The 17,344-nt window shown below is 38.1% G+C and overlaps 1 protein-coding gene across 1 annotated transcript; it reads left to right on the top strand.

Moving 5' to 3' along the window:
* The first annotated feature begins 4,038 nt into the window (after positions 1-4,038).
* LOC142446318 (olfactory receptor 5B12-like) lies at positions 4,039-4,977 on the top strand. The gene has a single exon (XM_075548082.1). The coding sequence runs from the start codon at positions 4,039-4,041 to the stop codon at positions 4,975-4,977; it is 939 nt and encodes a 312-aa protein (XP_075404197.1).
* Positions 4,978-17,344: the final 12,367 nt, after the last annotated feature.

Genomic DNA, 17,344 nt, shown 5'->3' with positions numbered 1-17,344 from the left:
AGTGAGTAAGTGTGAGAGAGTGAATGAGTGAGAAAGTGAGTGAGTATGAGAGAGAGTGAGTGTGAGAGAGAGTGAGTGTGAGAGACCTTATAAAAGGTCCTGGGCAATCCAACGAAGCAAGTTTCTTTTTCTTTCTCATTGTTCCATATATAATGATGCATTTATTCTATACACATGCCTGCATTTATATAACTTTCATATATACATATATATTACTTAGTTGGTTTACTAGTTGATTGTCTTTGCCTTTAGAATTAAACACCATAAGGTCAATGTCATGTTTGTTTTCCATGAGTTTATATACCCACTGTGCATGAAACTCATTGCGATCAATAGATCTTTGATGGTATCCCATGGTATCTCACAATGAGCTGAGCTTGGTCTCCATAGACACTTTAATCACCTGTTCCCTATTTGTGTGAGAAAGAGTTCTTGTAACCATTATGGGAGATTTGTCTCCAGGGAGCTTCATGACTGACTAACTATCTCTTGGTTCCCAGTGTTTACCTTTTCTACTCCCCTATTGGCCCCATAGGAAAGGACAATCTCCCAAACCAGAGCCTGTTTGATCGTTAATTTATTTATCTGACTGCTCCTGGCTGTTTATTTCTACCAGTGACTTCCCTTAAAACTGAGCTGTTACTAAGAAACTGGAATAGCAAGTAAAGAAAGCATAAACAATAAGTTTTGAGTATGATTAATATAGTAATTTTATTAGTTTCTCATCTAACCAGCAACCCTTAGGACTAAACTGTGCTGGGGGCAGCTTTATATTAAATACATAGTGTAGATAACGATGTTGAGGTTCACAGAGGTCGAGTGAGAAAGAAAACAAATCAGGGACAAGAACTCATGCCAGCCAATTCCAAGGTCAGTAGCATTATTTTCCTGTACCGCATCCTTGAAGAAAAGTCAACCTTTCCACAAAACACTGAAGAAGAATTTCCAAGTAGGGTATTTTTTCCCTTGTTGGAATGAATTTCTGATTTGAGAATCACTCAATAGGGTAGTTTTACTTGATTCCCTCAACAGGAAACAAAGTATCCCTTTAGTTCAAATCCCCAGTCAGTGAAAATTTGGGAAGACAGAGTGGACCAGCAAAATTCATCAAAGCAGTCACTTATCCCTTGGTTTATTTAGAGTTTAGCCTTAAGTTTTTAGACGTTTTTCTTGTATTTGTGTGATCCAGTCAAAGTTTACATATCAGAAAACATGTGGAGATCCTGCTGGAACATCTGTATTTATTATATAATATAGTAGAAAACCAAAGAGGGCATTTTATCCTTCTAGTGACAGATAGGAGATTGTATGACTTTGAAAAGTTATTCTGGTTGTTACAAGCTGAAAGATTTTTCTTAAAAAATGTAATAATATATCTTATTTGATAAATTCTATTTTAAACATAAAAAATCTAGTAAGCCAACAATATGAAAACATTTTAATATGACTGCCCATATTATATTTAGAATTGAGGTGAAACAAAAGGGTAGGGAATATTGCTCAGAAACCAGCTATGAAATACACTAGAATAAATGGAGGCGTGGGAAAAATTACCCAGAGTTCATGAGGAGATAGAGGAAAGAGAAGATCTGAACTCCAGATACGTTTCCGCCACAAACGACTTACTTAGCCTTGGAGTCCAGTACTTTGTAAATTACTAGGTGGGCTGGTGACTTAGTATAATGTAAATGCAAATGGGATCATCTGCAATGGTATATAGCAATATCTATACACATACATATAAAAAAACATATGTAAATATGCCATGAAGAGTGAGCTACAAATAAATTTTAATATATTTATAAATTAGATATATCTCTGATATATAGATAATGTACAAAATATAGTACTGATAGATAAATTATAAAATATACAAATTATATATATATAAATAAATAAAAATCCCCAGGATGTATAAAAGTTTAATTGATTCAATGGATAAGCAAAGGTTGATGGTTTTATTCCACCAAGTTTTATCTTGGAATAAAGCCTTATTTATTTGTGTATCAAAAATAAGTATCATTTTATTCTAACATGATGGAGTTAACAATGAGTTTAAATAGACTCAACAGCAATTGTTGGTTTGTTTTTTTTTAAAAATTATAGCATAAGTCATTAAATATTGAGCTACAGATAGAAATTGTCGATAATTTATGTAGGGAGAGAAAAAACTAACATAAAACACACCTTTTTGGAGGGACCAATTTCAAGAATCTACGTTTAGCCTCCTCCCTGGGAGATGGACAGCAGAGAAGAGGGTGGGGGAGACGTTAGACAGTGTAACTTATGACAATATAATAATAATTTATGAATTATGAAGGGTTCCTGAGGGAGGGGGAGAAGAGAGGAAGGGGGAAAATGAGCAACCGATATTAAGGGCTCAAATAGAAGGCAGATGTTTTGAGAATGATGATGGCAACAATATGTGCTTGATACAATAGATGTATGTATGGATTGTGATAAGAATTGTTCGAGCCCCCAATAAAATGATTTAAATAAAAAACTTTTTATAGTAGCAAATTGATAAATGTTTTTCTACTAATTATAATGGCAAAGACTTGTCTAAAGAATTGTGGATTACTTCCAGGAAGCATTTTTTAGTCATGGTAGCCACTAGTTAAAATTAATATACATGAAAATGTTCAATTATACTCAATATACTAAACAATTTGTGCAGTAGGAATTAAACTCTTAAATACCTTCTAATTTATATGTGGTGTGATTGAGATTTTTGAATGTAAAATAAAATAGGTTTCATTTAGTAAAGTACTTGGATTTCCAAATGTAAGTGGAAATTTTATAATACACTTTAATATAAATTTTAATAAATCACCTAAATAACTCATCATCATAGTTAATATATAAATATTATTTGTGTCTTTTTTGTCTATGGTTGATGGATCCAAGGTAAGTCCCACTAAGAAAAGAAAGGATATTAGGGGGAAAAATTTCAATGGTCTTATCATCTCACCTGTACAACAAATTCTCATAGGTTATATGCAAATTTATTGACATGATGTCTAGAGTGTGCATAATGTTATTTGTACCATCATGTAGCTGAGTAAGGGGAGGCCAATACAGGTTAATGAATACCTAAAGTCAGTGAGGAAATAATTTGTATTCTTACTTGGTAAAACTGGACTGGGTATTCATATAGGTACAGAGAAAAATAACTTTGAAATGTTAAGGAAAGTGTAGAAAAGATAGAAGGGTGAGTAACCTTATAGGAAAGCAAATGTAATGAAAGACATCATAAAATGTTTCTTTACATAGTTATCTGGAAGCCCTAAGTGACATCATTCATCTCTACCATCCCCTGGCTAACTTAATCTCTATGTTCAAATCATATATAAATATTTACACAATTGTTTTATTCCTCAATTGAATTAGAGAGAAGACACTGGAAAGCTACAGCCTGTGTTATTTTCACCTCCCTCAAATTTGCAGTCTGGAGTTGTACCAAAAAGTCCCCGATCAAGACCTCTGCTTAAAATAATTGTTTTTTTGAAGTTTTCTTTCCTTGTTCATTGCCTTCTAATGGTAGACGTTATGTGGCAAAAAATATGTTCTGTAGATCTATTGTGTAAAGTGAAATTATTTTTGCTAGGAATGTGGTTTATTAACAGTCTTTCATTATCTTAGGATGCTATTTGTGAAACAGTCGAAATAATAAAAAAAACTTCGTTGACATAAAATTGGTTCAATTCGAAATCCTTTTAATTGGGAGTGTAACCCACTTTTGTCACCAAGTAATCTCATTATTTTGCATTAGTCCTTTTCCATGGCTTATATATAATCTATGAAAATGGGCCTTTTGATGAGATAACTTTGGGAAATCTTTTTACTGTAAATCGCATTATGGCATCAAAAAATAATCATCAACTTTTATTTTTTAAATGATTCTTTAGCTCCTGAAAACAATCACTGTAAGGTTGAAATGAAACAGATATTGAACATGCTCAGAGACCTCAGTGTATTCTCTCATTGCAATTCTGATTCTGGTTTCCCATTGTTACAGAACAAACACATAATTCCTCCATGTTCCCAACTGAGAACCATACAGAGGGGACGGGGTTCATCTTTGTGGGGTTCACCAATGATCCAGAAACGCAGATCCTGCTCTTCATAACGTTTTTCCTCATCTACCTCATCAGTCTAGTTGGAAACCTGGGGATGATCCTGCTGATCCTGCTGGACTCCCGTCTCCACACTCCCATGTACTTTTTCCTCAGCAGCCTCTCTCTGGCAGACTTTGGTTACTCCTCAGCTGTCACTCCCAAGGTAATGGCAGGGCTTCTCACAGGAGACAACGTCATCTCCTATAATCTTTGTGCCACTCAATTCTTCTTTTTTGCAGCTTTTACTGCTATTGAAAGCAACCTTTTGGTTGTGATGGCTTATGATCGGTATGCAGCAGTGTGCAAACCCCTTCATTACACCACCACCATGACAGCAAATGTGTGTGCTTGTCTGGACATAGGCTCCTATGTTTGGGGTTTCCTGAATGCTTCCATCCACACCAGGAACATTTTCAGGCTCTCTTTCTGTCGGTCCAATGTGATTGATCACTTTTTCTGCGATGCTCCTCCTCTTCTGGCTGTCTCATGCTCTGACAGATATATTACTGAACTAGTCATTTTTTTATTGGTAGGTTTCAATTCATTCTTTTCTATCACAGTAATATTAACTTCGTATTTACTTATATTTACTACTATCCTGAGGATGCAGTCATCTGAAGGACGCCAGAAGGCTTTCTCCACCTGTGCGTCCCACCTCACTGCAGTGTCCATCTTCTATGGGACAGTCACCTTCATGTACCTACAACCGACCTCCAGTCACTCCATGGACACAGACAAAATAGCATCTGTGTTCTATGCCATCGTCATCCCCATGCTGAACCCCCTAGTCTACAGTTTGAGGAACAAAGAGGTCAAGAGCGCCTTTCTAAAAGTTTTCAGAAGGCCAAATCTTTTATAGGTAGCATGTTTTAATTATATAGACTTCAGCACCCACTTAATTCAAGAAGCTCTCATAGGTACATAACTTTGGAAAACATTTACCTTCCTGGAGGATATTTCCACATTACTGAAACTTTCTAAGCTTTTTATTAAATCTACAAACTGCTCTCCCAAATATAAGATCTTAGAAATCTTACTTAAGGAAAAATCCCTTGTGCATGTGGAAATTTTATTTTTAAAAACCCATCACTGTGTTTCGTGTTTATGTCATCAGTTAAACTCCGAGAAGCAGTCAGGTTTACAGGTGGTTGTTCGGTACCACAGAGTCATTTAGCGTCCCACACCTGAGCCTGTCATTGCAGCTACTGTGTCAATCCGTCTCATTGACACCTTCCTCTTTATGACTTTCCCTTCACTTTATCACTTTACCAAGCATCTTCCCAAGGGCTGCGCTCCTCTGACAGTATGTCAGAAGTATGTAAGATGAAGCCTGGCGATCCTTGTCTGTAAGGAGCACTCTGGTCATAATCTTGCCAGATGGATAGGTAGATGTGTCCTTTTAGCACTCCATGATAGTTTCAATGTTCTTCTCCAGCACCACATACATAGGCATCAATTCTTCTTCAGGCTTCCTGATCCAGTGTCCAACTTTCACATGCAATGAGGGCGTGGGAAACGCTGTGGCTCGAGTCAGCTGGACCTTCGTCTTCGAAGTAACATTCTTGTGTTTCAACACAGTGATACCTCGGTTGTCGATGAAATATTCTAGAACAGAGCATATTTTTATCCTATAAGAAATAATGGAAAACAAAACAATTGGCTATGAGATTAAAAAATTATTCTCTTAAATTCATTTTTTCCAGAATTTAATATCACTATGGAGGCATTCATACATATCACTGTCTTGGATATGCTATAACCATCGAGTTGTTTCTGATTTATCCAAATTAATAGTAGCTTTTCAATCTCTTCGATGAGCTTGGGTATTTGTTTTACATTTAACACTTTCACGCCATTTTCTCCATTAGCCTCTTTAATCCTGTTTTCCCTAAAATGTTGATAATATTAACGTAACCAGTTATATGTAGCCTCCAAATCAAACAAGCGTGACCTGATTGAAATTCTGCCATTATTTCTTTCTTTAACGCTGTTGTGGTTCTCACAGTTTTCCTCCTACTGCTGACTTCAATAACTTTCTTTGGGGCCATGATTCCAACATTTTATGCAAATGAAGTATAAAAAGAAAAAAAATCAAATCACAATAATGAACGTTTTCATTAAATGTTCTAACAAAAACACTCTCTTTTCTGAGCAAGAGCGGTGCTTAGACTGAAGAACACATCACCCAGTGGGCCTGAGGAGAGACTTAACACGTGTCCAGTTTTAACACGTGTCCAGACATAACACAAGTCCAATTTTTGGTTCCACTAGCAAGCAAAGTTATGAACATGGAGCAGACTTTTTGAACTGCTGATCTTTCAGATTGCAGCCCAGTGATTCACCAGGGCATCACCAGGGCTCCCATACATACAACAGAACAGGATAACGTTAATCCAGTACTGGCAGATTGCTGATGGGAGGACTGTGTGTGTGAGAAGGAGAGTGGCTATTTTACAAAGATGGACAAGGAACACTGCTGGGCTACAGGAAGGAGATACAATGGGAGAACAGGACCAGTCCTGTCTGAGGAATCAACAAATGCAAAAGACCAGAGGCAGGACCATGTTGGAGTTTTCAGGAAATAACAAGGATCAAGCCTGAGGAGTGACAAAAGATAAAATAACAGTTGAACTCTGAATGAACGAATAGCATTGATTATTTCAAAGCATTTTCACACAGAGAGAAATGTGCAACATTATTCATTTTCTCAGTGCACTTTAAGCACTGTGAAAAGTTCATGTTTTTGTCTTAGACGCAGCAACTGAATGCAACAGAGGACAGCTGCCCCATGGGGTTCTGCATGCTGTTGTCTTTACAGAAACACTGGGTGTATTCAAACTACCAACTATTAGGCTAGCAGCTTAAAGTACTTAACCACTGCCCCAAGAGGGCGCCTTGAACATTGGTAGTACCATCAGAGATCAAAATGAGAACCCTGACCTGACCAGCTGAAATCTTCACAGTTGATCCCTGGCAAGCATGTTGGCCCTGAAATGGTTCTCAACCTTTTATGTGGTCTCCTCCTGCCCCATATTGGGGGTTTTCTTCAGATTGTGGTTTACCTCTGTTGTATTTCATTATTGGAGATCGCCTTCCTGAATTTTTGTTAAGTATTTTTTTGTTATATGAAACCCAGGATTGATGAGCATATAGAAACAGCTAGTAGAATATGGGTTCCTGAGGGGTACAGTGGGGGGGGGGGGGTAAATGAGGAGATGATATTAATAAGCCCAACAATAAAGAGAATCTTTTGAAACTGATTGTGCAATTGAATAATACTGCTTATTCTGATTGAACTATGAAATGATATCGGTGTTGCCTCCCAATAAAAAGGTTTTGGAAAAAAAGAAAAATTGATGATGTGAACATGCTGGTTCTATATAATGACTCAGTTATGACAGAAATACTAATTCATTGTCTATAAATTCTATTTCCAATAAGAATATGCCAACAAAAAAAACACATACCTTCATTGAAAAATGTCGTGTTTACTTAGTGTGGACTTTGAAAAGAGTTACTTAAATAAAGAACTAAGATTACACATAAATGTAAAAGTACCACAATTAATGATTTTCATTTAGATTTATAAAATCTAGTCACATTTCAGGTGCCTCTGATAAATTATCCAGGTCACCATTGAGGCACAAAAATGCCTTATATGTATTGACTTGTTTGTGCCTCTGATTTACGTACATGTTTACATTCAAATGTGGTAGAAAATGCATGTGAAACAAACAATTAAATAAAATGTTGTTAACAGGTTTTTGACACATATGCATACAGGATTTTTAAAGCTTCCCCTGAGAAATTCTTCGTTAGGTATTACACTTCTGGACTTATTGCCTTATTTCTTCTAGAGAACAGACTTCTGAGGAGGTAACAGTAAGGGCATCACCTCAAGAAATTAAGGGCAGGGTGAGACTTCACGTGTGAGTCATTGCATGAAGAACATCCAAGACCATCCAACTCCCATCCTAGAGATAATGATGCCGTTGCAATCCCCTCCTTGATGCACTTTTTTGACTGCCTCGTTCCTCAAGCTAGAACCTCACAGAAAAAATGTGCTCCTGGACTATCACATCAAAAGTGCTGGATGATAATAGATTTGCTGAAAGATAGACTGAATATGTCACCGATGTGGAAGCAAGCATTCAGGACACGATAGACACAGGACCCTATGGTGAGAAGTGTATGTATATATATATCATGATGGTGGTGGTATAATGAAGGGGCCTACATAGTGCTGCACAGTGGATCAAGGAGGCCCAAATTAAATTTTCCACTGTGGCAAAGCCTACAAAAAAATACATTTGAGCAGCACGTTCTGTGTAGGAGATAACATTGTTTCTTACAAGGAACCTGTGATAGTCTGGGTAGACTAGAGAAACAAATCCATAGAAATTCATATGTGTATATGAGAGAGTTCTATATAAAGGGTAATTGTACATTAAGAAAGCATCCCAACCCAGTCCAGTCCAAGCCCATAAGTCTGATATTAGCCCATACATCTGATATCAATCTATAAAGTTCTCTTCAGACTCATGAAAAACATGCAATGATGCTGAATGCAGGATGATCACAGGTCAGTGGGTAGAAAGTCTTTGGGTACCAGTGGTGTTATAAGCATCTCAGTACTGGCAGGGGTCTCTGCGTGGCCTCTACACTTCCCAGAGTTCTGGATGCATCAGGGTAGATCCATGTGGCTTCTCCAGCTCCCAGGGCTGCATCAGGGTAGGTTCACGTAATTTCTCCTCAGGAATGTCTCACAGGGGGTCGGCCTTGTCAGTAGAAAGTCTCCAAGGGGTGAGTATAGAGTCTCTCCCACATCCAAGGAGGAAAAACCAGATTTCCCAGAATTCTTAGGAGAAAGCCACTTCCCACAGAGGCCTCATTGCCTATGATCTGATTGACAGACTAGACTCCACCCCTTCACTCTGTATCCTCTCAAGTCCCAAATTGACACCAGATTATGTAACTAACACAGAACCCAATCACATGACCTTAGTTGTAATAGCCAAGGAGTAACGAAAGTCCACCTGAGAGAAGTTACTGAGGAAAAAATACACTAGAATATGAAAATGAGAGTCCAAGATAATCAACCCAATCATTTCCATGTGGGCAATCCCAGTGAAGAGATAACTAAAGGTGAACAAGATGAAAGAGTGGGATCTGAAGTTCTGGAGCATTGGTTAGACCCACTAGGATGAACTCAGTCACCTCACTATGGTTCTCCATGGGATACATGACATGCCCTGTAGAAGGGAAAATTAAAAGAAGAGTTGATAAGCAGAGAAGATATTTCACTGATATTAAACTATTTAAATTTGTATTCAATTATTTCATTATGCCAGTAATTCTCTAATCTAATGTATGGATTTGATCAGCAATAAATTGTTGCATAAGTTACATCTTTAATAGGTTATAAAATACATCGTTAATAGGTTATAAAATAGAAGATTCCTCACAGGGCAACTTTCCACTTCTGCAAATTAAGAAATTGAGATGTAGAAAGAAATTATAACTTGTGTCTACTCACATATTTTCAAAAAATACATCACCCAATCAGATCATCTGAGTCTATTAACAGCATATATTTACCTATTGCTCACATTTCAGGTATTGTATTAAACTATTTTTTAAAGTTTATTTATATTATATTTAAGACGTGAGGGTTTCAACACACTTTTAGAAAACTTCTATTTCTTTTCTTTTATTTCCCAAACACTTTTTGAAGTCCCTTCTATTTTTATATGTATCTCACCCTTTCAACAAACCTATACAAGGTCAGTTGTGTGGCATAGACAAGTTTGAATCTCAGATGGCTTAATTGAACTTCAAATTGAATTTACACTTGAATTTGCACAAATTGATTGTGTATCATGATAGCTCAGTGGTGTTGAGCTGCTAATGAAGAAGCTTGCAGTGGATCTACCTGCCACTCTGATGGAGAAAGATTAGTCTGTCCACTCGCATATACATGCACAGAAATCTACTGCAGGATTTGGACAGCTTCCGCAGGTTCATTAGGATTTGATATACATTTATGGAAATGTAGTTTGTTTAATGTTAGGAGCTATATAGGGAAGTCACATATATACATGTGGGGAGGGATAGAAGATTTAATGAGGCTATTCTATTATCTTTCTAATTTTATTTTATGTCAATGAACTTTTTAAGCTATTTTACTAACATATTAAAAGGAGCCCTGGTTGCATACATGTAGGGCTGCATAACACAAGGTCAGTACTTGGGAACCACCAGCTACCCCACTGGAGAAAAGGGGGTTTTCTACTCCTAACAAGAGTTACAGTTTCAGAAACCCGCAGCAGCAGTTATACCTTGTCCAATAGGAGTCCCTGCGATCCAGTATCCACGTGGTGTCCGTGAGTTTGTTTTATGAGATCTTTTTATTGCCATATAATTCACCCACCATACAATTCAATGGTATAATCATATTTTAAAAGAGGTGTGCACGACTTCTGGGAAGATGGTAATGGAGTAACATACCAGAAGGACTCCTCCAAATTCAGCCCAGGAGACTTGCTTACTGGGAAATTCAGCACTGCTGGACCACAGAGGGAGCATCATAAAGATAAGTAGACACAGACCCACAGGTTTGGAGGGCGCGGGGGCTTTTGGCTTACCACAGTGGATGCTGGCTGGGGCTTGACCTTAGCACTGCCGCTGTGTCTGCCAGAGCCGGGACTATTTAGAGCCTGAGTGGAAGCTTAATCTCAATACAGCAAAAGTTTGCCAGCACCTGCTGCTGTGCATGGACTAATCCCATGCAGCTTCATGGGCAGGGATCGGGGCTCAGCTACATTGTTACTATTGTTTCTCTCTCTCCTCCCTAAACCCCCACAGTCTCAGCGGGCGGCACAGGTGTTTTTTTTTCTCAACATAACCCTAACTTGCCACTGCCTTGGGGAAGAGATAAACCCTTGCAGCCCCATGGGCAGGGATTGGTGTTCAGCTATATTATTACTTTTGTTTCTCTCTGTTCTCTATATCTCCACACAGTCTCAGTGGGCTTACTTTTAAATTTTCTCCTCTTTGTCTCTTTTCTGTTCTCTCACACTCCACTGCTGACCATTCCCCTTAGCCTAGGGCATTTATGCCTGTGTCACACCCAGCTAGGTGAGCTTCACCCTGTACTGCTAGCCCAAGGCTGGGGAAAGACCTACAAACCTCCACCAGGGGATACTCAACCCAACTTCTTACCAGGGAATTCCTGCCTGTGTGCTTGGGGGCCTAAAGCAGCTTTGCGAACACTCACCAATGTTCCAAGTTGTTGAAGAAACCTCTGCCCAACCACCGCAATACCAAAGCAGGCAACCCACCAGCCTTCTGGATTACTCCCCTGAGAGGGAAGCAATAGGAGGATAAAGTGGCAGGTAATTCCATAGTGAAATTAGCTGTAGGAAGTTCAAAGAAGCATTCCTACAAGTCTCCCAGAGAGTGTAAGTAATCTAAAACTCCCTGGAAAATGGCACCTGGCTCCTCTAAAACAATGCATTGCAGACAACCATCAGCCCCTCCAACCTAAAAAAAGAATCAGGAGAATCAAAAGGCAATGGTAGAAGACATCCTGAACATAACAACATGCACAGAAGAAGCAGACATTGAGCTGCCACAGAATGAAATTTTCAGAATGCTGCTTGGAGTCATACAGGATATGAGGGAAACAATACAGAAAAAGGATGAAATGGTAGAGGAGATAAAGGCCACACACAAAAGGGAAATACGGGAGCTTAGGGAAGAGATAGCAAAAACCAGTAGCAGAAACACAGACCTCAAGACTGGATTGGAGGAAGCAGAGATCTGTACCAGTGACTTGGAGGACAGTCAAACAGACTTTAACAAACATGAACAAAAATCTAATAAGATCATCAGAGAAACTAAAGAAAACCTAAGAGCTATGTCTGATGCTATGAAGGGAATGACATTAGAATTATTGGCTTACCACAGGAAGACAAAACTAAGAAGCCATCTGCAACAATAGTGAGTGAATTTTTGGAGGAATACTTCTTGAGCTTAATGAATGAAAACAAGTCAACCATTCAAGAGGAAGAAAGAACACCAGCAAGACTAAATCCCAAGAAGAAGTCACTATGGCTCATAATAGTAAAACTATCTAACTTTGAGGGAAAGGAGAAAAATAATGAGAACAGCTAGGGAAAAACAAACAATAACATATAAAGGTTCCCAAATAAGAATATGCTCAGACCTACCAGCAGAAATTATGAAGAAGAGGAGAGAGTGGAGTAACGTATTCCAAAAATTGAAGGAAAATAACGCAAATCGAAGAATACTCTACCCAGCCAAATTATCAATCAAGGTAGATGGAGAAGTAAGAGTCTTCCCAGACAAGGAAAACCTAAAGGAATATGTTAGAAGAAACCCAACCCTACAAAAGATCCTTGCTGACCCAGTATGGCCAGAAGAGCTACACCCATAAATGAGAGACTGCCACATAGAACAACCCCACCCAGAGGGCAACAAAGAGAAAACAGACCCTAAGATAGCATTGGCTTAAGGATAGAAATAAGTCAACAATGATACATGCACAACACACTAATGAGAAAATAAGGTAGAAAATACCAAACAAAAAAGGTATAAGACGACATCACAGAGTGTGCAGATGAAGATAATAACTCTGAATATCAATGGCTTGAACTCAGGCAGTAAAAGCCTGAAACTAGCAGACTGACTTAGAAAACATAACCCATCAATGTGCTGCTTACAAGAGACACATCTCAAGGCTACAGACAAAAATAGGCTGACCCTCAAAAGGTGGAGAAAGGCATACCAAGCAAACATCAATAAAAAAAGCAGGTTTTGCAATCCTAATCTCAGATAAAATTGACCCCAAAGTGCAAACCATAAAAAGAGATAAGGAGGGACACTATATAATGCTCAAGGGAATGGTAGACAAAGAACAACTAAGCACTGTGAACATATATTCCCTGAATGAGACCCGCTGAATACATCAACCAAACACTCCAAAAGATGGAAAAAGAAATCACAGCCTCAACAATTATAGTGAGTTACTCCAATACACTTGTCTCTAAGAAAGATAGATCACAGGAAAAAATCTTAACGAGGAGGCTAGAGATCTAAACACTACAATTAGACATTTCGACCTGATAGACATTTACACAACTTTTCATCCGAATACAAAAACATTCACATTCTTTCCAAGCCCGCTTGGCACATATTCAAAGATAGACCACATGCTGGGGCCTAAGGTGAATCTACATAAATTTAAGCACATTGATATTACACAGATCCCTCTCTGACCACTGTGTCATAAGGCACAGGAAGATGAAGAAAGGAAGAGTAAACAATTGGAGGACAAATGAATCTCTATTGAAAAAGGAGTGCGTACTTGCACAGATAAGAGATGAAATTAGGAAATTTCTAGAAACCCATGAGAATGAGCACACGACGTACCAAAACTTTTGGGACACAGCAAAGGCAGTTATTGCAGGAAGTTTCATAACAATAAATGAACACATGAGAAAGGAAGAGACTCATGATTGCTATGCGGGCACAAAATTTACAACTAGCACAGAGTCAGCAGGATAATCCCACTAATAGCAACCAAAAAAAAAAAAAGAAATAATTAAAATCAGGGCTGAGATTCAGGAGAGGGAAAATAAGAAACCTATGGAAAAAATGAATGCTTCTGAAAGTTTGTTCATTGAAAGAATAAACAGAATCGACAGAACACTGACAAACCTACCCAAAGGAGGGAACAAATTTCAGAAGCAAGAATAAGGGATGAAAAAAGGGACATCACAATAGACCCCAAAGGAATTAAAAGGATAATTGCACAGTACTACGAAGGATTGTGCTCCAATGAATTCAACAACTTGGAAGACATGGAAAAAGTCATGGAACAACAATCCCATTCCTAGACTAACTTCGACGGATGCCAAGAATCTCAACATACCCATAGCAATAGAAGAAATAGACAAGGTTTTCAAGGGATTATCAACAAAATAAATCCCCTGGATCAGATGGCTTCGCTGAAGAATTCTACCAATCATTTAGGGAAGAACTAACACAAATCCTACACAATCTCTTCCAGAACATAGAAAAAGATGGCAAACTCCTGAACTCCTTTGAAGCTAGTATAGCTCTGATACCAAAAGCAGGAAAGGATCCCACAAGAATCAAGAACTACAGACCAATATTCCTAATGAACATCGATGCAAAAATCCTTAGCATACATTGCCCAATAGAATACAAAAGTATATAAAACAAATAATTCACCATGACCAAGTGGGATTCATACCAGGGATGCAGGGTTGGTTCAACATACGAAAGACCATTAATATCATTTGCCACATTGACATGAAAAACTATAAGAACCACATAATAATATTGACAGATGCAGAAAAAGAATTTGATAACATCCAACACCAATTCCTGTTTAAGACACATGAGAAGATAGGAATGGAAGGAAAATTCCTCAAGACAATACAAGGTATATATGAATAGCCAACAGTCAACATGGTAGCCAATGGAGAAAAATACAATTCCACTGAAAAAGGGGATCAGACAAGGATGCCCCTTGTCCCCACTCTTATTTAATATCATGCTGGAGTTTTTAGCTAACAGCATAAGGCAAAGAAAATACATCAAAGGTATTTGCTTGGGGAAGGCAGAGGGGAAACTATTGTTATTTGTAGATGATATGATTTTATATGTAGAAAATCCCAAAACATCCACAAGGGGAGTACTGGAAGCAATAGAGGAGTTTGGTAGAGTGGCTGGATACAAGATCAACACACAGAAGTTCATCAGACTGCTATACACATTGGATAAGACCACCGAAGATGAGATATAAAAGGTTGTACTCTTCAAAATAGCCAAGCACAAATGGAAACATCTAGGTATATACCTGACTAAAAGAACAGAAGATCTACATGGGGAAAACTACGGAATACTATTATAAGAAACCAAGAGCGACCTCTACAAATGGAAGAACATACCATGCTCATGGATCGGGAGACTCAATATAGTCTATATGTCTGTTCTGACTAAGACACTGTATAAGTTTAATGCAATCCCAATACAATTACCCTCATCTTTCTTCAAAGAAATGTAAAAACAGATTACCAACTACATATGGAGAGGAAAGAAACCCAGAATTAGCAGAGAACTCCTCAAGAAGAAGGACACAGTTGGAGGGCTTGCTTTACCTGACTTTAGCACATACCATACAGCCACAGTTGCCAAAAACACATGGTATTGGTACAATGACAGATACTCAGACCAATGGAAAATAACTGAAAATCCAGAAATAAAATCATCAGCATACAGACAACTGATCTTTGATAAGGGCCCAAAAATATCCAATGCGAAGCAGATGCCCTCTTTAACAAGTGGGGCTGGAAAAAATGGATATCTACCATGCAGAAAAATGAAGCAAGACCATTATTTCACTCCACGCACAAGAATAAACTCAAGGTGGATCACAGACCTAGAAATTAAATCCCAAACTATTAGCTCCATCAATGAGGGAATTGGGACCAACTTGAGAACTTTGACACAGGGAATACATAGGCTATCAGAAATAGGGAAGGACACAAACACTGAGGAGGCACAAATTGACAAATTGGAAATACTGATGTTAAACACCTGTGTACATCAAAAGAATTCACCAAGAGAGTAATAAAGGAGCCCACCGACTAGGAAAACATCTTTAGCAATGACACATCAGATAAATGTCTTCTTACTAAAACTATAATACTCTGCTAGCTTCCAAAAAAACCCCCAAAAAACTAATTGCCCACTGAGGAGGCGGGCAAATGACCTGAACAGAAGTTTCACAGCACAGAAATTCGAATGGCTAACAAACGTTCCTTATCTTTATCCATAAGAGAAATGCAAATTAAAACACCAATGAGATACCACCTAACACCCTCAAAGATAGCCCAATTCAAAAATTCAGAAAACAACAAGTGTTGGAGAGGCTGTGGTGAGACAGGAACTCTCATCTACTGCTGGTGGACCTGTAAGTATGTACAGCCACTATGGACATCAATCTGGCGTTATCTAAAACAGATGGACATTGAGTTACCATACGACTCAACAATCCCCCTAATGGGCATATACCCAGAAGAGGCAAGAGACAAACTATGAGGGGAAGTCAGATGCTCACAGACATCCTCCCAGAGGGCGATCAATTGCCTGACTATATGGCAGAATGTTGATTTTAATGCCTTCTTAAGTATTTCTATTAAGTACATGTATACTTAAGAATGTATTATCATAATCCAATTATAATTAAAATTTTAGAATAAAGGAGCCAGGACATTTATTTTTGATACATTTCTCCATCCATTGATATGAGGATATCATTAGTTTCTCTTGAACAATAAATGTTGAGGAATATAACAATATCAATATGTATTTGCAAGTGCACAAGTAATAACATGCAATTGAGGAAGATTTTAAATTAAAAATCCACAATTGAAGGCAATTTTTCCTTACTTATTCCTATTTATTCTCCCAATGGATTACATCATTATAAAAGGAGAATAGATTGAAGTTGTCAGGGATTTCATTCTCCTTGGACCCACAATCAATATTCAGGGAAGCAACCATCAAGAGATCCAATGCCTGGTTGGCATTGGGTAAATCTGCCACTCAAGACCTCTTCAAAGGGTTGAAATGCAAGGCTGTTGCTCTGAAGAATAAGGTGAGACTAACCCCTACAATCATATTTTCAGTAGACTCATAGGCATGTGCAAGTTGGACATTAGATAAGGAAGACTGAAGAAGATTACATGCATTTAAGTCATGCTACTGGGGGAGAATATTGAAAATACTATGGATTTCCCAGGGAATAAACAAATCTGGCATGGAAGAAATACAGCTGGAATGCTCCTTAGAGGCAAGGATGACAACACTTATCTCATGTGCTTTGGACAAGCTATCATTAGAGAGCAGTCACAGAAATGTGACATCATGCTTGGTAAAGAAGAGGGGCAGTGAATTAGAGAAAGGCCCTTGAAAAGATGGGCTGACATATGTCTGCAGCAATGGGTTCAAACATAACACTAATGAGGATGGCACAGAGGATCGTTTTTCATTCTCTTGCACATAGTGTCACTGTGAGTCAGAACCCACCGAACATCTAACAACAGCAACAGCATGACGATTTAGAGCTCATGTCTTCAAAAGGCTCATTTTGTGGCTTGAATAAAGAGATG

This window comes from Tenrec ecaudatus, chromosome 4 (assembly GCF_050624435.1).
Source record: "Tenrec ecaudatus isolate mTenEca1 chromosome 4, mTenEca1.hap1, whole genome shotgun sequence".
In the NCBI taxonomy this organism is placed as follows: Eukaryota; Metazoa; Chordata; class Mammalia; order Afrosoricida; family Tenrecidae; genus Tenrec; species Tenrec ecaudatus.
Note: the sequence above shows the minus strand (reverse complement) of the source record. Positions and strands in the feature narration are given on the sequence as shown.